We start from the raw sequence: 22,652 nt of genomic DNA on the forward strand, positions 1-22,652 counted from the left end.
CAGTTGAAGCAAACAGAACAGCAGTTATCAAAACAAATAACAGAAGAGTGCCAAGCAGTTCAATTAAGAAGTGGGAAAACATTAAATACCTCACTTCAAGGCAGCAGGAAGCCAAGAAATGAACAAACTGCTACCCAAAATCCCTCTGAGGACAGTAAGAGCCCAGAGAGGAATAAGTCTGGCGCTCAAACGCCAAAAAAGGGTGGAGAGCTGGCGTTAAACGCCCAACCTATGCTTAGTTCTAGCGTTCAAACGCCACAAACAGGCAAGGAGTTGGCGTTCAACGCCCAAGGGAAGCTCAGTTCTGGCGTTCAAACACCAGAAATAGGTAAGGAGTTAGCGTCCAACGCCAATCCAGCTTCCAACCCTGGCATTCAAACGCCAGTGAGGGATCAGACACACACAAGTACTGATAACAACTCCTCTAAAAAGGCTTCTCTAACCACCTCTGTAGGAAATAAACCTGCAGTAACCAAGGTTGAAGAATACAAAGCCAAATGCCTTATCCTCAAAAACTCTGCCAAGAGGAGCAGGATAAGCAATTTGCTCGCTTTGCAGACTATCTCAGGACTCTTGAAATAAAGATTCTGTTTACAGAGGCACTTGAGCAAATACCCTCTTATGCCAAGTTCATGAAAGAGATCTTGAGTCATAAGAAGGATTGGAGAGAAACTGAAAGAGTTCTCCTCACTGAGGAATGCAGTACAGTCATTCTGAAAAGCTTCCAAGAAAAGCTTAAGGATCCCGGGAGCTTTATGATAACATGCATATTAGAGGGTGATTGCACCAAGATAGCTTTATGTGATCTTGGGGCAAGCATCAACCTAATACCTGCATCCACTATCAGAAAGCTTGGTTTAACTGAAGAAGTCAAACCAACCAGGATATGTCTCCAACTTGCTGATGGCTCCATTAAATACCCATCAGGCGTGATTGAAGACATGATTGTCAGGGATGGGCCATTCGCCTTTCCCACTGACTTTGTAGTGGTGGAAATTGAGGAGCACAAGAGTGCTACTCTCATTCTAGGAAGACCTTTCCTAGCAACTGGACGAACTCTCATTGATGTCCAAAAGGGGGAAGTAACCTTGAGGGTCAATGAGGATGAGTTCAAGTTGAATGCTGTCAAAGCCATGCAGCATCCAGACACACCAAAAGACTGCATGAAAGTTGATCTTATTGACTCTTTGGTAGAGGAGATCAACATGGCTGAGAGTCTCGAATCAGAGCTAGAAGACATCTTTAAAGATGCTCAGCCTGATTTGGAGGATTCAGAGGAAATAAAAGAGCCTCTGGAAATTCCTCAGGAAGAGGAAAAACCTCCAAAACCCAAGCTCAAACCATTACCACCATCCCTGAAATATACATTTTTGGGAGAAGGTGACACTTTTCCGGTGATCATAAGCTCTGATTTAAATCCACAGGAAGAGGTAGCACTAATTCAAGTGCTAAGGACACACAAGACAGCTCTCGGGTGGTCCATAAGTGACCTTAAGGGCATAAGCCCAGCTAGATGCATGCACAAGATCCTATTGGGGGATGATGCTAAGCTAGTGGTTCAACCACAGAGGCGGCTAAATCCAGCCATGAAGGAAGTGGTACAGAAAGAGGTCACCAAGTTACTGGAGGCTGGGATTATTTATCCTATTTCTGATAGCCCCTGGGTGAGCCCTGTCCAAGTTGTCCCCAAAAAGGGAGGCACGACAGTGGTTCATAATGAAAAAAATGAACTGGTTCCTACAAGAACAGTTACAGGGTGGCGCATGTGTATTGACTATAGAAGGCTCAATACAGCCACCAGAAAGGATCATTTTCCTTTACCATTCATAGACCAGATGCTAGAAAGACTAGCAGGTCATGATTATTACTGCTTTTTGGATGGCTATTCAGGCTACAACCAAATTGCAGTAGACCCCCAGGATCAAGAGAAAACAGAATTCACATGTCCATCTGGAGTATTTGCCTATAGAAGGATGCCATTTGGGCTGTGTAATGCACCTGCAACCTTTCAAAGATGCATGCTCTCTATTTTCTCTGATATGGTGGAAAAATTTCTAGAAGTCTTCATGGATGACTTCTCAGTATATGGAGACTCATTCAGCTCCTGTCTTGATCACCTAACACTGGTTCTAAAAAGATGCCAAGAGACTAACCTGATTTTAAACTGGAAAAAATGTCACTTTATGGTGACTGAAGGGATTGTCCTTGGGCACAAGATTTCGAACAAAGGAATAGAGGTGGATCAAGCTAAGGTAGAGGTAATTGAAAAATTACCACCACCTGCCAATGTTAAGGCAATCAGAAGCTTTCTGGGGCATGTAGGATTCTATAGGAGGTTTATAAAGGATTTTTCATAAATTGCAAAACCTCTAAGCAACTTGCTAGCTGCTGACATGCCATTTGTGTTTGACACAGAGTGTCTGCAGGCGTTTAAAACTCTGAAAGCTAAGCTGGTCACAGCACCAGTCATTTCTGTACCAGACTGGACATTACCATTCGAACTAATGTGTGATGCCAGTGACCATGCCATTGGTGCAGTATTGGGGAAGAGGCATGACAAGCTTCTGCATGTCATTTATTATGCTATCCGTGTTTTAAATGATGCCCAGAAAAATTACACAACCACAAAAAAAGAATTGCTTGTAATGGTTTATGCCATTAACAAGTTTAGATCATACTTAGTAGGATCAAAAGTGATTGCGTACACTGACCATGCTGCTCTTAAATATCTACTTACAAAGCAGGATTCAAAACCCAGGCTCATAAGATGGGTGTTGCTTCTGCAAGAGTTTGATATAGAAATAAGAGACAGAAAAGGGACAGAAAACCAAGTGGCTGATCATCTGTCCCAGATACAACCAGTAGAAGGGGCGTCCTTTCCCTCTATTGAGATCTTTGAAACCTTTCCGGATGAGCATTTGTTCGCCATTCAGTAAACACCATGGTTTGCAGACATTGCAAACTATAAAGCTGCAAGGTTCATACCCAAGGAGTACAGCAGGCAACAAAAGAAAAAATTAATTACTGATGCAAAGTACTACTTGTGGGATGAACCCTATTTCTTTAAGAGATGTGCAGACGGAATAATCCGTAGGTGTGTGCCTAGAGAAGAAGCACAGAAGATCTTATGGCATTGCCATGGGTCACAATATGGAGGCCATTTCGGAGGTGAGCGAACAGCCACCAAGGTCCTATAATGTGGCTTCTACTGGCCTACACTCTATAGAGATTCCCGAGAGTTTGTACGTAACTGTGACAGTTGCCAAAGAGCTGGTAATCTGCCTCATGGTTACGCCATGCCTCAACAAGGAATCTTGGAGATTGAGTTGTTTGATGTATGGGGTATTGACTTCATGGGACCTTTTCCACCATCATACTCAAACACTTATATTCTGGTGGCAGTCGACTATGTATCCAAATGGGTAGAGGCCATTGCCACACCCACTAATGATACTAAGACAGTGCTGAAGTTCCTCCAGAAACATATCTTCAGCAGGTTTGGTGTCCCTAGAGCACTAATTAGTGATGGGAGCACTCACTTCTGCAACAAACAGCTTTACTCTGCTATAGTCCGGTATGGAATTAGCCACAAGGTGGCAACTCCATATCATCCACAGACAAATGGGCAAGCTAAAGTCTCTAATAGAGAACTAAAAAGAATCCTGGAACGGACTGTAAGTACCCGTAGAAAGGATTGGGCGAGAAGCTTGGATGATGCTTTGTGGGCTTATAGAACAGCATTCAAAACTCCTATAGGGACCTCTCCATACCAGCTTGTGTATGGTAAGGCCTGTCATCTGCCCGTGAAACTGGAGCATAAGGCCTACTGGGCAACCAGATTCCTAAACTTCGATGCCAATTTAGCCGGAGAAAAAAGATTGCTCCAGCTAAATGAGCTAGAGGAATTCAGACTCACTGCTTTCGAAAATGCCAAGCTGTACAAAGAGAAAGCAAAAAGGTGGCTTGACAGAAAGCTGTCATCTAGAGTCTTTGAACCAGGACAGAAGGTTCTGCTGTTTAACTCTAGGCTCAAGCTATTCCCTGGGAAACTGAAATCCCGGTGGAGGGGACCATATGTGATTACAAGTGTGTCACCATATGGCTTTGTGGAGCTTCATGACATTGATTCTAATAAGAAGTTCATTGTTAATGGACAAAGAATCAAGCATTATCTTGAAGGCAATGTTGAGCAAGAGTGCTCAAGGCTGAGGCTAGATTAAAAGCTCAGCAAGGTCCAGCTAAAGACAATAAAGAAGCGCTTGCTGGGAGGCAACCCAGCCATTAGCAAAACTTTTTCTTATTTATTTTTTTATTTATACAGGTTTAATATAAATAATCTTCAAGGAAAGAATCAATTGCATAAGTTCACAGGGTTGCAGAAGGATTCAGAATACAAAACAGCAAAAAGAAGCTCACTGGTGCAAAAAAGCCAATAAGAGCTATTTTGGGCGTTAAACGCCCAAAAAGAGCATTGACGTTAGGATTTTTGCCAGTAAAGAATGTCATAAAAACACTCGCGTTGTAGATATAGTCTCTAAAACGACAGAAATCCCTTCGTACAAACGTTTTGGTTGTCACAAGTAACAAACCCCTTTAAAATTGAAAACCGAGTATTTTAAACCTCGGGTCGTCTTCTCAAGGAATTGCAGGGAGGTATGTTCTTATTATTGGTTATGAGTTGTAAATTGGGGTTTATTAGGAGGTAAGGCGGGAATATATTGAATGACAAGTAAAATAAAATGATAACAATAAAATCTCTTTGCAAGGTATGGAGAACTGAAAGTCCTATCCTTATCAATTGCGATGAGAATTGGGTTTTAATCCCACTTTGTTAACCTCTAACTATGAAGGTAAATCAAGTGGATTAATTAGCTTAATCCTCAGGTCCTATTCAATTCCTATGGAAAGACTAGAGTTATTGGAGCAACTCCCAATTTCAACCACTCCTTTATTTGACAGCTCAAGCGTTACCAATAAATCAACCAAAGCCAAAAGGGAAAAATCTAAATTATTTAAATAAAGGAAAGCAATCATAGATCTGAAAATACCTCAAATTAGCACTAATAAAGATATCAAATGTAACATGGAAGAGTTCATAAATTAAATTAGAAAAATAAATAAAAGGAACATTGAACTTGTGATCGCAAAAGATGAAATAATCATGAAGTGAAAAGAATCCTAATTCTAAATCCTAAGAGAGAGGAGAGAACCTCTCTCTCTAAAAACTACATCTACTCCTAAAATTGTGAATTATGAGAGCCTCTCTATGAATGGATGCATTCCTCCACTTTATAGCCTCTAATCAGTGTTTTCTGGGCCGAGAACTGGGTCAGAAACAGCCCAGAATTCGCTGGTCTCGAATTCAACTGCGCTGATTTCCGTCACTGCGATGCGGCCGCATGGATCACGTGGTCGCGTCCCCTAGCGTCAAAAGAACTATAGCATATTATATATCAAATCGAAGCCCCGGACGTTAGCTTTCCAACGCAACTGGAACCGCATCGTTTGGACCTCTGTAGCTAATGTTATAGCCGTTTGAGTGTGAAGAGATCATGCTGGACAGCTTAGCAGTTTCTCCAACTTCTTGTATTCCTTCCATTTTTGCATCCTTCCTTTCCATCCTCTGAGCCATTCCTGCCCTGTAATCTCTGAAATCACTTAACACACATATCAAGGCATCTAATGGTAATAAGAGAGGATTAAATATATCAAAATTAAGACCAAAGAAGCATGTTTTCAATCAAAGCACATAATTAGGAAGGCAAATGTAAAACCATGCAAATAGTATGAATAAGTGGGTAAAGAGTAGATAAAAACCACTCAATTGAGCACAAGATAAACCATAAAATAATGGTTTATCAACCTCCCCACACTTAAACACTAGCATGTCCTCATGCTAAGCTCAAGAGAAGCTATAAGGATGAAGAGGAATGGTAGAATGCATGAAATGCAACCTATGAATGCAACTAAATGCAGAATGCTTCTACCTACTTGGTTAAGAGTAAATAAGTTCTTCAAGACAAAAGTAATTCAAATTTCACTAATTCAAATCATACAATAAAAAGCAAGTAAACTTGTAAGAAGATAGCTCCTGAAAGCAGGGAATATAGAATCAAGCACTGAACCCTTACAGGAAGTGTATGTCACTCTAATCTCTCAAGTGTATAGGGTAATTCACTCTACTCTTCTCTAGTCATGCTTTCTAAACCTTGTTCTTCATCTACCCAATCAACAAATATTTAATGTACCAATGCAAACATCATGAGGTCTTTTCAAGGTTGTAATGGGGCTGAGGTAAAGGTAATGGTATATGTATGACCAAGTGAGCTATAATATGAATCTTTAATTAACCTAAGCTCTCACCTAATATACATATACTCTATATACTTTTAAATTCATGCCTAGCTACCCATAATTCCTATTTTTGTATAATTCTCATACTCATGTACCAAATTTTCTTTAATTTTTATCACATGTGCATTGATCTTTTATTAAACTTAATATTGGAGTAATTTTGTCCCTTTATTTATTCATTTATATATATATATATATATATATATATATATTTGAATCATAAAAGCAAACATAACTTATCAATGCACATGGATTCTCCATTATTTTTCTATTTTGGTTTTTCATGAGTAGGTTCCCAAATTCCCAATATTCAAATAAATTAGAAACATGATACATTCCCTTATTAACCCATGTTCCCACAGTTTTCCCATACTTAGTTGATACACAATCTCTATCTTAAGCTAACCAAAGATTCAATTGGGATATTTAATTTGTTTTTCTGCTTAAGGCTAGTGATGTGGTAAAATACAGAACAAATGGGAATTAAAAGGCTCAAAGTGGCTGACAAGGGTGATTTAAAGGGTATGCTTATTTGGGATAAGTGAGCTAAAATCAAACAATGGCCTCAATCATATGCAAGCATGTAAATACACTAAATAATGGACATATAGACTGAAACAAAGTATAGATTACAATCATAAAGAAGAAAACACACAAGAATAATATTTATGGTTAAATAATGTAACCATGTAAATAAGCTCAAAATCTCACAGGTTGTGTGTTCTTTGGCTCAAAAACCGTGTTCCAAATACAACTTCAAACAAGTTAAACACAAAAATTTTCATTTTAAATTAGTGAAATTTTTCAAAAATAGGGTCCTAAAAAGAATTTTATTACTTTAACCAAGTAGTAACTAAATACACAAAATCAAATAAACATGCAATCAAATATGCAAATGCAACAACTAACAAGTAAAAAATAAAACATTTGTGTTTGAGATAGGAAGGTACTAACCCACGGAGATCGGTATCGACCTCCCCACACTTAAAGATTGCACCGTCCTCGGTGCATGCTAAGATGTGCAAGTGGATGGGGGTTGTGGTTCCTCAGCTAGGGCTCTTTTTGTTCCTTTCCTTGCTGGCGGTTTGGGAGTAGCTTTCTCCTTTCCTTCCTTGGTGGCCATCCTGAAGAAGGGAAGAGAAAGTAACTTAAATTCAAATAGATATATAGCAAGGAAGAGAATGGAAGAGTGGTGATGGATGCACATTAGGATGTAATTGACATTAACACATGCTCTCGAGTACATGTGAAAAGCCAGCAATGAAAAATAGCCAGTGCATCGAAAGATAAGTGGATGCAGGGTGTTTATTGGCATGCCGGAAAAGTGCATGAGTAGCATAGACCAAGCATTACTTGTAATAAATTACCATATTTGTATTGACAATTATATTCAATTAAAATAGTAAAGGGAGTTTATGAAAAGCAAGCATTAAATAGTATAAAGTATAATAGAGAAGTGCATAATGCCATATGGGCTTTTTCACAAACACATAGCATGTATGGTAAATAAGCTATTTGAAAGTATTAAATTGAACATGCAAGCATCCTTTAAAAAAATAATATATAATTGTCAAATAATTATGCAATAATCCACAATGACCCAAATAAAATTCCAACACCAGTGAAAATAATGCAATGAATGAAATATGCAAATAAATGAAGTAAAATAAAATGAAAGATAAGAAGAATGAGAAGGGAAAGAAAGAGAGGAGAAGTAAGTAAGAAATAAGGAGGGAAAAGAGAAAATAGGATTTGGGGAAGAGAAAGACAAGATATTTTGGCATATGAGGTTAAGGTGTGCGACGCTGGCGACGCGGTCGCGTGGGTGACGCGGTCGCGTGGTGCGCGATAAGGTTGGGTGACGCGGACGGATGGGACATGCGATCGCGTGACTCGATTTGTGCTAGTGGCGCGAGTGCAGCCTCGTGGTCGCACAACTCTCTGTTCAAAACTCAGTATTGCCAAAATCCAGGGTGACGCGGTCGCGTGGTCGACGCGATCGCGTGGGTGGCCTTATTTCCAATATGACGCGGACGCGTGGGTGACGCGTTCGCATTGCAGGGCTTGTGCTACTAGCACGGGTCCAGCCCAACTCCAGCTCAACTTTCAGCGATGCACTCTTTTGACGTCGAAATCCTGGTCACGCGGCCGCGTGGGGCACGCAGTTGCGTGGGAGGCCATTATTCCCATATGACGTGGTCGCATTAGCAACGCGGTCGCGTGGGGTAATTTGTGCCGTTGGCACGCCTCCAGCGCTGCTCCTGCGAAACTCTCTGTTCATATTAATATTGTCTCCCATTTCCTTGCGACGCGGACGCATCGCTGATGCGGTCGCGTCGCGTGCTCGCTTTTTTTTTTTAATCTGAAAAGATGCAAAATGCAGTGTTAATATGAATGTGATGCAAAACTCCAGGTTCAATAAAATAAAATAAAACTTGAAAACAAATAAAACTAAATAAAAATGAAAAATGAACGATCATACCATGGTGGGTTGTCTCCCACCTAGCACTTTTAGTTAAAGTCCTTAAGTTGGACATTTGGTGAGCTCCCTGTTATGGTGGCTTATGCTTGTATTCATCCAGAAATCTCCACCAATGTTTGTGATTCCAGTGTCCTCCGAGATCCCAAACTAAGCATGTAAAGCCCTTAAGAAGCTTCAAACAGATTCTTAGGCTCCCGGAGTGACAAATGCCAGAACAGATTCCAGGATCCCAAACTTTACTTTTACACCCGTTTTTGTCTCGATCTGCATTTTTCCAGTCGGGTGAAAGGTGATTTGAATTCTCACTGCAGCGACCAAACAGCTTCCTAGACCCATTCAGTTGAGCTTTATACCAACCTTTGCGTTTGAACTTAAAGCTTCCAACCACGATGAACCTTGCTTGACAATTCTTATCACTAGCCATCTTCCTCCTACTCTTAATGCCACAAAGAGCTCTAAGTTGACCATCCGTCTCCAGTAGCCCATATTCAAGTGGGATTAGAAATCTATGGGATATGAATTTTACCCACTTGAATGTTGTGAAGGATGATGGCAACTTAGGGGGAGGTATTTTTAATGAAATTGCAAGCTCCACTCCCTTGTGCTCTTTTCTGATAACTACCACCTCTTTGCAAGCTTCTTTAATTTCAACCTCTTCCTCTTGGTAGCTCTCTTTCAATTCAATCTCCTCTTCATTGCTTTCCAAGGGCATGGGAGGTTGTGCTTCTTCTTCTTGAGTCTGCATCTCTTGATCAACCTCTTCTAAGTCTTCAACTGTGATATGCCTTGGAGGTTGTACACCCTCCTTAGCATCAATTTCAAACATCTTGGAAGGGGGTTCTATGACTGGACTTTCCCATGGAGGTTCTGCATCTCCTAAGTCTTCAACCAACTCTTCTTCTTGAACAATGACAACTTCTTCTACTTGTTCTAGTACGAATTCATTCTCTGTCTTGTCCACTGGGGTTTCTGGTATCTCCTTCATGCTACGCTCTTCACTAGACTGTCCACATGGGGCTGTGGCTGATCCTTGTGTATTTAAGTGCCCTGAAGCCCATTGAATTAATACTTGCGCCAGTTGTTGAATGGTTGTTTGAAATTTATTTACTGTTTTCCTTAGGCGATCCTCTGCTTCTCGGGTTGCCGGACTTGGACATGATACAAAAGAAAGTGGTGGTGGTTGGGAGTGATTGGATTGGAATTGGGGTGGTTCTATATATGGTTCATATGGCTCATAAGGTGGTTGGTATGGTGGTTGAGGGTTAGGGTCATATGGAGGTGAATGGTGGTAGTTGGCTTGTGAGTGTGGTAGTTCAAAGTTGTGTTGAGGAAAGGGTTCATAGGCATATGGTGGTGGTTGTTGATAGTCCATTGGAGGTGGTTGTTGCCATGAGGGTTGATCAAATCCTTGTGGCTCCTCCCATCTTTGATTGTTCCAACCTTGATGCCTGTTCTCATTGTAATTTCTTCTTCCTGCAACATTATTGTAACCAGACTCATAGCCAAAGGGATGAGAGTTCATAGTAGCAAATAAAAAAAATTAAAAACAAAAATAAAAATAAATTTAAATTAAAAGGTTATTTAAATTTTGAATTTGAAAATTAAATTTTGAAAATTGAATTTTTGAAATTTGAATTTTTGAAATTTGATTTTTGAAATAAGATAAGATAAGATAAAAATTTTAAAAATAAAAATCTGAATTTTTTTTTCGAAAAAAATTAATTAAAACTATTTTTGAATTTAATGAGGAAAGAGAAAAACAATAAAATGACACCAAATTTCAAATTTTTAGATCAAAACAAAGAAAACAACTAAGAACAGCTTGAAGGTAAAGATGAACGTGAAGAACAACTTGAAGATCAAGATGAACACTAAGAACAAATTTTTGAAAAAAAAAATTTTTAATAACTAAATAAAAACCAATAACCTCTTAATTTACGAAAAAGCAAAAATAAAAATAAGAATAAAAACAAATAAACAAGTAAAAAGCAAATATTTACATTAACCAATAATAAGACACACGTTTGCAATTCCCTGGCAACGGCGCCATTTTGACGTTAGAATTTTTGCCAGTAAAGAATATCATAAAAACAGTCGCATTGTAGATATAGTCTCTAAACCGACATAAATCCCTTCGTACAAACGTTTTGGTTGTCACAAGTAACAAACCCCTTTAAAATTGATAACCGAGTATTTTAAACCTCGTGTCGTCTTCTCAAGGAATTGCAGGGAGGTATGTTCTTATTATTGGTTATGAGTTGTAAATTGGGGTTTATTAGGAGGTAAGGCGGGAATATATTGAATGACAAGTAAAATAAAATAATAACAATAAAATCTCTTGGCAAGGTATGGAGAACTGGAAGTCCTATCCTTATCAATTGCGATGAGAATTGGGTTTTAATCTCACTTTGTTAACCTCTAACTATGAAGGTAAATCAAGTGGATTAATTAGCTTAATCCTCAGGTCCTAGTCAATTCCTATGGAAAGACTAGAGTTATTGGAGCAACTCCCAATTTCAACCACTCCTTTATTTGACAGCTCAAGCGTTACCAATAAATCAACTAAAGCCAAAAGGGAAAAATCTAAATTATTTAAATAAAGGAAAGCAATCATAGATCTGAAAATACCTCAAATTAGCACTAATAAAGATATCAAATGTAACATGGAAGAGTTCATAAATTAAATTAGAAAAATAAATAAAAGGAACATTGAACCTGTGATCGCAAAAGATGAAATACTCATGAAGTGAAAAGAATCCTAATTCTAAATCCTAAGAGAGAGGAGAGAACCTCTCTCTCTAAAAACTACATCTACTCCTAAAATTGTGAATTATGAGAGCCTCTCTATGAATGGATGCATTCCTCCACTTTATAGCCTCTAATCTGTGTTTTCTGGGCCGAGAACTGGGTCAGAAACAGCCCAGAATTCGCTGGTCTCGAATTCAACTGCGCTGATTTCCGTCACTGTGACGCGGCCGCATGGATCACGCGGTCGCGTCGCCTAGCGTCAGGAGAACTATAGCATATTATATATCAAATCGAAGCCCCGGACGTTAGCTTTCCAACGCAACTAGAACCGCGTCGTTTGGACCTCTATAGCTAAAGTTATAGCCGTTTGAGTGCGAAGAGGTCAGGCTGGACAGCTTAGCAGTTTCTCCAACTTCTTGTATTCCTTCCATTTTTGCATCCTTCCTTTCCATCCTCTGAGCCATTCCTGCCCTGTAATCTCTGAAATCACTTAACACACATATCAAGGCATCTAATGGTAATAAGAGAGGATTAAATATATTAAAATTAAGACCAAAGAAGCATGTTTTCAATCAAAGCACATAATTAGGAAGGCAAATGTAAAACCATGCAAATAGTATGAATAAGTGGGTAAAGAGTAGATAAAAATCACTCAATTGAGCACAAGATAAACCATAAAATAGTGGTTTATCAAGCATCTACTGGGCGTTTAACACCAGTAGAGATAGCCATCTGGGCGTTAAACGCCAGAAAGAAGCAGCTTCTGGGCGTTTAACGCCAGATTTACAGCATCCTGGGCGTTCAGAAAAACGCCCAGTGACAAAGGAGTTTCTGGCGTTTAACGCCAGCTAGAAGCAACAGCTGGGCATTAAACGCCCAGACCAAGCACCAACTAGGCGTTAAACGCCCAAAACATGCAGCAGTTGGGCGTTTAACGCCAGGATTGTGGGGAGTAGGTAATTTCGTTTTCACTTCAAAGTTTTTTCACTTTTCATGTTTCAATTCATGATTTCTTGCATAAACATATTACAAATCCTAATTTTTCAAATCCTTTTTCAAAGATATCAAATGTATCTTAATTCTAAACATAAACCTTTTTTTTTAATCCTCTTCAACTTCTTTTCAAATCTTTTTCAAAACAAATCTATCTCTTTTCCTTCTCAAATTTTTTTTCAACTCATCAATATTTTTTTCAAATCTTCACAATATCTTTTTCAAAATAAAGCTATCTTTTTCAAATATCTTTCATATTATTCATATCTTTTAAATTTTAAAGTGCATCCTTTTCCTATCATACTTATCTTTTACAAATCATATCTTCAATCATATCTTCTTCAAAAAATTTCAAAACCCACCCCCTTCCCTTTAAATCCTAGTTCAGCCTCCCCCCCACCTTCACAATTCGGACTTGACTCTCCTCATATCCCTCTTCTTTCCTTTCTTTTGCTTAAGGACAAGCAAACCTCCAAGATTGGTGTGTTTATCCGTGATCACTAAGCCAATACCCACTAAGATCATGGCTCCTAAGGGAAAACAAACCAACTCAAGAGGCAAGAAAGAGAATATTCCAAAACTACTTTGGAATCAAGGGAAGTTCTTAACCAAAGAACATTCAGACCATTACTACAAAATAATGGGTCTAAGGTCAGTGATCCCGGAAGTTAAATTCGATCTGAAAGAAGACGAATATCCGGAGATCCAAGAGCAACTTTGAAACAGGAGCTGGGAAGTCCTAGCTAATCCTGAAACAAAGGTAGGAAGAAACATGGTTCAGGAATTCTACGCTAATCTGTGGCAGACGGACAGGCAGAGAATAGCTAGAACCGCATTCTATGACTATAGAACTCTGGTCAGAGGGAAGATTGTTCACACCCACTCTGACAAAATAAGGGAGATCTTTAAGCTGCCTCAATTGCAAGATGACCCAGACTCCTTTAATAGGAGAATGATGAGACTAAACCTGAGCTTGGACAAAATCCTAGAGGACATATACCTCCCTGGAGCCAAATAGACAACCAACACAAAGGGTGCCCCAAACCAACTCAAAAGAGGAGATCTCAAACCAGTCGCCAGAGGCTGGCTGGACTTCATTGGGCGCTCTATACTGCCCACTAGCAACCGCTCTGAGGTCACCACCAGAAGAGCAGTGATGATTCATTGCATTATGCTGGAAAAAGAAGTGGAAGTTCATCAGTTGATTTCTTGTGAGCTTTACAAAATTGCAAACAAGAACTCCAAAGATGCCAAATTGGCTTATCCAAGCTTGGTCTCTCTGTTATGTAAAGATGCTGGGGTAAAATGGGAGTAGATGAGTATATCTCAGTTGAGCAACCAATCACCAAAAATTCTATGGAAGGACAACAAGTGCAGGACAACCCCATCAAGAGGAAAGCACAGGAGTTCCTCCCGGAAATCCCTCAAATTGAATACTAGGAGCGCCTAGCAGCATTTGTCACCAAGTTGCAAGAAGCTGTGGATCAACTGAAGGAAGAACAGCAAAATCAAAACAGCATGCTCTGCAAACTGCTTAGAGAACAAGAAGAGCAAGGGCGCGAACTAAAGGAACTGAAGCGCCAGAAGCTATCTCTTGAAGGGCCAAGCACTCCACAGACTAAAGAGGCATCCACCTCCCAAATTCAAGGTTGTTGAGTTCTAATCTTAGCCTTAACTCTGTGATAATTAGTCTTATTAGAAATTTACCTTAGAAGTCATATATGAGTATTAGTAATTAGTATCTCTATTTTGATTTTATCTCCAATTAAGCTATAATTTATTTTTCTCATCATCACCAAACATGAATAAAATAGCAGATTTTTAGAATAAGGAGGCAATATTTTTTTTCGAGTTTTTAATAAGGAAAATTTTAATTATTTATATGTGGTGGCAATGCTTTTTTTTGTCTTCTGAATGAATGCCTGAACAGTGCATGTTTTTTATATTGAATTTTATGAATGTTAAAATTGTTGGCTCCTGAAAGAATGATGAACAAGAGAAATGTTATTGATAATCTGATAAATCATAAAATTGATTCTTGAAGCAAGAAAAAGCAGTGAATACAAAAGCTTGCGCAAAAAAAAAGAGAGAGAAAGAAGAGAGAGAGAGAAAAAGCAAGCAGAAAAAGCCAATAGCCCTTAAAACCAAAAGGCAAGGGTAATAAAAAGGATCCAAGGCTATGAGCATCAGTGGATAGGAGGGCCTAAAGGAATAAAATCCTGCTCTAAGCGGCTAAACCAAGCTGTCCCTAACCATGTGCTTGTGGCGTGAAGGTGTCAAGTGAAAACTTGAGACTGAGCGGTTAAAGTCAAGATCCAAAGCAAAAACAGAGTGTGCTTAAGAACCCTGGACACCTCTAATTGGGGACTTTAGCAAAGCTGAATCACAATCTGAAAAGGTTCACCCAACTATGTGTCTGTGGCATTTATGTATCCGGTGGTAATACTGGAAAACAAAGTGCTTAGGGCCACGGCCAAGACTCATAAAGTAGCTGTGTTCAAGAATCAACATACTAAACTAGGAGAATCAATAATAGTATCTAAATTCTGAGTTCCTATGGATGCCAATCATTCTGAATTTCAAAGGATAAAGTGAGATGCCAAAACTATTCGGAAGCAAAAAGCTACTAGTCCCGCTCATCTAATTAGAATCTGAGCTTCACTCAAAACTCTGAGATATTATTGCTTCTTGATTTCTTTTTATCCTATTTTATTTGTCTAGTTGCTTGGGGACAAGCAAAAGTTTAAGTTTGGTGTTGTGATGAGCAGATATTTTATACGCTTTTTCGGGTTAATTTCATGTAATTTTTAGTATGTTTTAGTTAGTTTTTAGTATATTTTTATTAGTTTCTAGGCAAAATTCATATTTCTGGACTTTACTATGAGTTTGTGTATTTTTCTATAATTTCAAGTATTTTCTGGCTGAAATTGAGGGAGCTGAGCAAAAATCTGATTCAGGCTGAAAAAGGACTGCTGATGCTATTGGATTCTGACCTCCCTGCACTCGGAATGGATTTTTTGGCGCTAAAGGAGTCCAATTGGCACGCTCTTAATTGCGTTGGAAAGCAGACATCCAGGGCTTTCCAGCAATATATAATAGTCCATATTTTGTTCAAGGATAGATGACGTAAACTGGCGTTCAACGCCAGTTCTATGTTGCATTCTGGCGTTAAATGCCAGAAACAGGTTACAAATTGGAGTTAAACGCCAGAAACAGGTTACAACCTGGCGTTTAACTCTAGAAACAGCCTAGGCACGTATAAAGCTCAAGTCTCAGCCCCAGCACACACCAAGTGGGCCTCAGAAGTAGATTTCTGCACTCTCTATCTTAGTTTACTCATTTTTCTATAAACCTAGGTTACTAGTTTAGTATTTAAACAACTTTTAGAGATTTATTTTGTAACAAGTGACATTCTAGACCTAAATTTTATACTCTTTGACGGCATGAGTCTCTAAACTCCATTGTTGGGGGTGAGGAGCTCTGCCGTGTCTCGATGAATTAATGCAATTACTTCTGTTTTCCATTCATACATGCTTGTTTCTATCTAAGATATTTATTCGTACTTCAATACGATGAATATGATGATCCGTGACACTCATCACCATTCTCAACTTATGAACGCGTGCCTGACAACCACTTCCGTTCTACATTAGATTGAATAAGTATTTCTTGGGTTCCTTAATCAGAGTCTTCGTGGTATAAGCTAGAATCCATTGGCAGCATTCTTGAGAATCCGAAAAGTCTAAACCTTGTCTGTGGTATTCCGAGTAGGATTCAGGGATTGGATGACTGTGACGAGCTTCAAACTCACAAGGGTTGGGCGTAGTGACAGACGCAAAAGGATCAATGGATCTTATTCCAGCATGAGTGAGAACCGACAGATGATTAGCCGTGCGATGACAGCGCACTTGGACTATTTTCACAGAGAGAACGGATGGTAGCCATTGACAACGGTGATCCACCAACACACAGCTTGCCATAGAAGAAATCTTGCGTGCGTGAAGAAGAAGACAGGGGGAAAGCAGAGATTCAGAAGATAAAGCATCTCCAAAACTCCAACATATTCTCCATTACTGCATAATAAGTATTATTTAATCCATGCTCTCTTGTTCATTTGCAAGTCAACTGATAATTATAATTGATATCCTGACTAAGAGTTACAAGCTAACCATAGCTTGCTTTAAGCTAACAATCTCTGTGGGATCGACCCTTACTCACGTAAGGTATTACTTGGACGACCCAGTGCACTTGCTGGTTAGTGGTACGGAGTTGCAAAAGTGTGATTGTAATTTCGTGCACCACATGCCAGGCTACACAAGTGCTTAAAGAACCCTGGGCGTGCCACTTGGGCTCGAAGGCGTGGCACGCCAGGGAGGCCAATGAAGGAAGGCGTGCCACTTGAAGAGTTGGGCGTGGCACGCCAAGCCAGATTCAGAGTGGGCGTGGCACGCCACTGAAGCGCCAGCCACACACCAGCTGGGAGATCACGTTTATTGAGTTTCTTTTCCCTCCAAATTGTATTTTTCTTTTCACTTTTGTAATTCCTTTATTTTTCTAGTGCTAGGAGTAGTATAAATACCCCCAAAAGATACTGAAAAAGGGGGTTAAGCAGTTGGAAAGCTAAGTTGTGGAGTAGAACTTTTAGTTAGATTTACCTTTTTACTTTATCATCTTCTCCATCTTTTGTACTTTTCTCTGAGCTATGAGTAGGTAAATTTCCTCTCATTGAGAGAGGGAGCTCTGTTGTACTTGATGGATTAATGATAGTTAATTTCTTCTTCTTTTCATCTTCTCTTTGATTCGCTAGAAGGAATTTCGTTTTAATGCTAGTGTTCAATTATCTTGGAAAAGAGATTAAATGCAAAATGGGTTTCATGGGAACCTTGGAAAAGGAAACATGAAACCAAGCTAGAAATTCCTTCTCACACTTGAGTAGGATCTGGGTTTTGGTGTTTGGATATGGTGACATATAATCCTCCCTCTACTTGGACCTATGATGATGTGTGGTATAGTCAGGGACCAAGCATATCTCTCTTCATGAGCAATTAGACCAAGGAATTGGCTATTGATCAAGATCTGAGAGATTGAGTCACCAAGGGATTGGGGCTCAATCAATCATGATTGCCAAGAGGTCAATAAGTTGCATTATTGAAGAGGATATGAGCTGGATTTAATCCAAAGAGACAACATCTCCTGATCCCAATGAATTCCCTTATTCTTATCTTCCACTTTCTTTATATTATGCAAATTTCCATTCCCATTTACAATTAAGTCATTTAAGTTTCTGCTCTTTACATTCTTGCCATTTCTATTTCTGCACTTTACTGCTTTTCTTTACTTTTGAGTCATTTATAATTCTGTCCATTTACAATTCTGCAATCACAGTCTATTCTGTTTAGCTTGACTAATTCACCAATTGATTAAAATTGTACAAAATTACCAATCTCTGTGGATACGATCCCACTCCACTGTGGGTTATTACTTGACGATAATTTTGGTGCGCTTGTCAAAAGAACGGATTCATCATTTTTATATGGGGAGTGAATTCGGCTCATTAGGAGGTTTGAAGGACTTGGAAAGGAGATATGTAGTTAGATTGAAGACCCTTAAGTTAGTTGCCTACTTTTACAGTTCTCATGGTTTAGTATATTTATACGTTTTGATTACAACTGGAAGTTCTAGTATTGCCTTTGGCTTTCCCAGGATATTACATGTTAGATATTTGGGCACTGTTACCATGCTGAGAACCTCTGGTTCTCACCCATGCAGATTTTGTGGTTTTCAGATGTAGGACGTGAGGCTCCTCGCCGAGGCATGTGGGAGACTTCCTTTTGGCGGAGATCCTTAGCTCTTGGGATTTTATTTTGGTCTTATATACTTGCTTAGATACTTATTGTCTCCGCCTATTATATATATTTTGTATTAACTCCTCTTAAAGGTTATTTTGGAGAAACAGGTTTTGTATTTTGTCTTCTGGGTTCTTTTGGGATTTCCTACTACATATGTATGTATACTCTAGTATGCTCGGGCCGGTTATCTTCACAAATCGAGTCCTGAGCCTTGATATCAATATTGTTGACACTCTTTTGTATATCTCCTCATGTTAGCTTATTCTTATCTGTTTCGTTTACGTTATCGATCAGAGTGTTGCGCTTTTCGATTTAACGGTTTTGAATTACCCATTTTTCTACAAAGACTCCTAGTTATAAACCTTTTCATACTACTATATGTACAAAATTTTATTTTTAGAGGTCGTAAACCTCGCCACCTCTGTTTTATGACTTAAGTATAAGACTCTATGTGGTAGGGTGTTACATGGCGATAGCTTTTCGCCACGCTTTTTGAGCTACCACCATGCTTTTGAAAGGGTCACATCTGCAAGCGCGGCAGTTGCTCTATCGCCACGCTTTTTTTGCCACGCTTTTTACAGATTGCCACGCTTGAAAACGTGGCCATATGTGGGAGATATGGCCACGCTTTTAATGCGTGGTGATAGCGAGATATACGCAATAGCGAGAGATACAGCCACACTTTTAAAGCGTGGAGATAGCATTATCAAATTAAAAAAAAAAAAAAACCTTTTTCTGACTTTACCTTCATCACTGCACAATATAAATTTTTAGTCTTTTTTATTACCAAACCTATAAATATAGTATGTAATTTTTATTACAAGACAAATCAAATAGTAATTAGTGACATGTATAATTTTTGCTATAATGTATGCTATAATTGTTTTATACATTAATACTCAAATACAAGATAAAGAAGATACTGATATGCTAAGAAAAAGAAGATACAGGAGGGAAAAAAAAGAAAATAAAAGGATTTTTTGTTTATTTCCAGTTTACATTTACAACATAAATTAATTGATAAATACAATTTAGGTAATAACTAACATGCCCAAAGAAGAAACATACAATCAGGAACATCTATCCTAGTTAGTACAACAATTTGCAACAAGACAACTTTATCACGCTAGCGTGGGTTCTCCTCAAGGAACTTTTCAAATGCCAATATCTTCTGCGGAATTCCTTTTATCATATCAATACGATCAATGCCCAACATTACCTTATTATTAGATTATAACATAAAGTTATTCAAATTATGCACATTTATCAGCAAAGCAAACATGGAAATCAAGGAATGATTGCATCAACTCCAAACTATTTTTGGCATATAAAGCTTTCACCTTTCTACCTGCAAATCTTTCTTTCGGTTCTTTCATATTCTTTTGGACTACAGGGAGTTCAAGGGCTCGAAAAATCGATCAGAATCAAATCCCAAACGGAAACTGAATTTCCAAACTCCCAAAAAATAAAAAAGTTCATCATGAGAAGGAAATTAGTGAGTACATATTCATTTGTATTTATTTAATGCAAATGAACATTCCACAGAATAGATATTCTAGCTATGCTGTGAGATGTATAGAAAAGATAGAAAACATAAGAATTTTTACCGCAGCCACACGAGTTAGCTTTCCTTGATCTTCTACTCCTTCAGATGTCCCTTCAAGCCCAAGAATGCGAGTACAAGCACTTACAAAGTGTCTGGCATAATCATAAGTATGGAATCTGGGATGCAGGAAGATACAAATATTAAAATCACAATAGAAAGACATGGGTCTTGGAAGTCATAAGATACACAGCCTCAAATAATAAATAGATAAGAAAGTTCAATTAATTTTATTTTGACATTTTTGCCTTCAGAAAATTAATAAATAACAAAAATTTAACAACACTGAGATGTAAAAATAACTTACTCCACCAAGTCAACAACAAGTACAAATCTCAATAGCTCTATTCTTGATGGCAGAGTCCTATGTATTTTCGAGGAAGGAAAAGGAGTATGAAGAAACCAACCAACTTTCATTTTTTCATTGTATTCTTTTAAACATTTTGTCATTGAAGGAAAAGGAGAATTATAAATTTAAGAAAGTTCAGAGAGAGAGAGAGAGAGAGAGAGAGAGAGAGAGAGAGAGAGAGAGAGAGAGAGAGAGATTCATTACCATTTCAACTAATGCTTTAGTTAATACTTTCTACGCTTCATATTAATTTGAACACAGGTGCAATCTGCCTATGGTTCATGGTGCAAACTCTTTTACCCTTGCCTTCGAATGTGTATGTGTGAGAGAGAGAGAGAGAGAGAAATTCATTACCATTTCAACTAATGCTTTAGTCAATACTTTATGCGCTTCATATTAATTTGAACACAGGTGCAATCTGCCTATGGTGCAAACTCATTTACCGTTGCCTTCGAATGTGTGTGTGTGTTAGAGAGAGAGAGAGAGAGAAAGAGAGAAAGAGAGAGAGAAATTCATTACCATTTCATCTAATGCTTTAGTCAATACTTCCTGCGCTTTATATTAATTTGAATACAGGTGCAATATGCCTATGGTGCAAACTCCTTTACCCTTGCCTTCGAACACCTCCTCAGGAGCCATCATAGCTATATCTGAGCATAGCCTTTATCTTCATTTTTTAATGCATGCTTATTTAATTGAAATGAAACATTACACCGCCATGTCGGGTTTCTGAACTAATCACGCTTATAACAGTATAATCCTCAATAACTTTTCTCCATTTGTATAAAAACAAACATCAAACCAAACAAAAATCCAAAAATTACAGACTAAACACAACACTAGAATAAGGAAGAACTAACAAAATAGAACATCTCCTAGTTGCTCCAAAGACTATAGCAATAATGCCACTGCTAACAGAGTTGTTTTCAAGCATCAGTTTCACTACCTAGAACCTGTATAATCTAACAAGACTATTTTAGAATCACATCAAATTTTTCCAAAACATTAACCAAAAGTATAAAATAATCAGCAAAAGAGAAGTTAAACCACAAAATCTCATCTAACCTAAAGAATTTTAGCAATTAGAAGATTTTATTTCTCCATAAGATATCCTTACTCTATCAAGGTCACATTAAATATATTCTTTAGTTCATACTATGGAGTTTTATTTCAAAATTACAAACCTTCCAACATATCCTACCAAACATTCATAATGCCACAGATTATATACAATATGTAGACAGTGTAGTCCTTCTTCAAAAGTTAAACATGAAAAACATACTACTTGCCACTGCACGCAAACAATACTAAAAATTTAAAATATATGAACATCTGCTCATCCCAGGAACACCTCACTTGAAAGCTTAAAACTCTTGTAAATAGTACTTTAAGGGCATTTCTCCTTTTTTTTATCTCTCTTCCTTTTATTGTTTTCCCCTCCAGCTACCTAAACATTTTCACCTGCAAAATGTTACCAGCTCCTCAACCAACAATGATTTTCTTTTCTCCCTAGGTATTCTTAAACCACTAACAACTTCTTTGAAGAAAAAAAGGGTTTTTTATTTGAAACGATGAATGAACAAGATGATAAAATACAAAATCACCAAAATTTAGCTAGTTCAAGTGGAATTGAAAAAACCTACAGTGAACCAGATTTATCGGAATTCACTCAATTCAGTGTACTCAGGATCTCGGGTAACAATGATTAAACTAACGAAATAAATATACCCAAAAAGAAACAAACATTAACAAAAAGAAAACAACAAGAGAAATGAAGGAATCAAGTGTGTACCTAACAGATGATTTTCCACCAGTCCCCTTGCGGAAAAGGTGACCCATGCCCTTGGTTGCAAGGGTAGAAATGTAACGCTCATTGTTCACTCCATAATCTGCAACAACAACAACAACAACAACAACAATGAAAATCAGAATCCAAAATTATACTAGAGCCCCAACATTGCTCAAAAAATTAGGGGAATGGAAGAAATTAACGGTGATCGGAGAGTTGAAGGAAGAGATTGAAGTTGTTGAAGATTGATGCCCAAAGGGAGGGACACGGAAGGAGTGCTAGTGCAGGGAGCATCGGCGGAGGGAGTACCGACAGAGGGGTTGTGAGAGAGGTTGACCAACGAGTGTTATTGGGAGCGAGAGTGAGAGCGCCAGCGAAGAACGACCACTGCTCCTGTGTGAGAAGGATGGAGGAGGAGAAGAGCGACGGCGAAGCCACCATGGATGCTACCTTCCTGCGTGTCTGTGTGAGAAAGATGGAGGAGG

The 22,652-nt window shown here is 38.5% G+C and overlaps 1 protein-coding gene across 1 annotated transcript; it reads right to left on the minus strand.

Moving 5' to 3' along the window:
* Positions 1-19,985: 19,985 nt before the first annotated feature.
* On the minus strand, positions 19,986-22,652 carry LOC107608995 (uncharacterized). Its single transcript, XM_016310805.3, has 3 exons — positions 22,371-22,652; positions 22,171-22,267; positions 19,986-20,148 (listed from the first exon to the last, which is right to left on the minus strand). The coding sequence occupies exons 1-3, from the start codon at positions 22,606-22,608 to the stop codon at positions 19,986-19,988; spliced, it is 498 nt and encodes a 165-aa protein (XP_016166291.1). The 5' UTR covers positions 22,609-22,652.

The sequence above is a fragment of the Arachis ipaensis genome, chromosome B7 (genome assembly GCF_059453495.1).
Source record: "Arachis ipaensis isolate K30076 ecotype BB chromosome B7, ASM5945349v1, whole genome shotgun sequence".
In the NCBI taxonomy this organism is placed as follows: domain Eukaryota; kingdom Viridiplantae; phylum Streptophyta; class Magnoliopsida; order Fabales; family Fabaceae; genus Arachis; species Arachis ipaensis.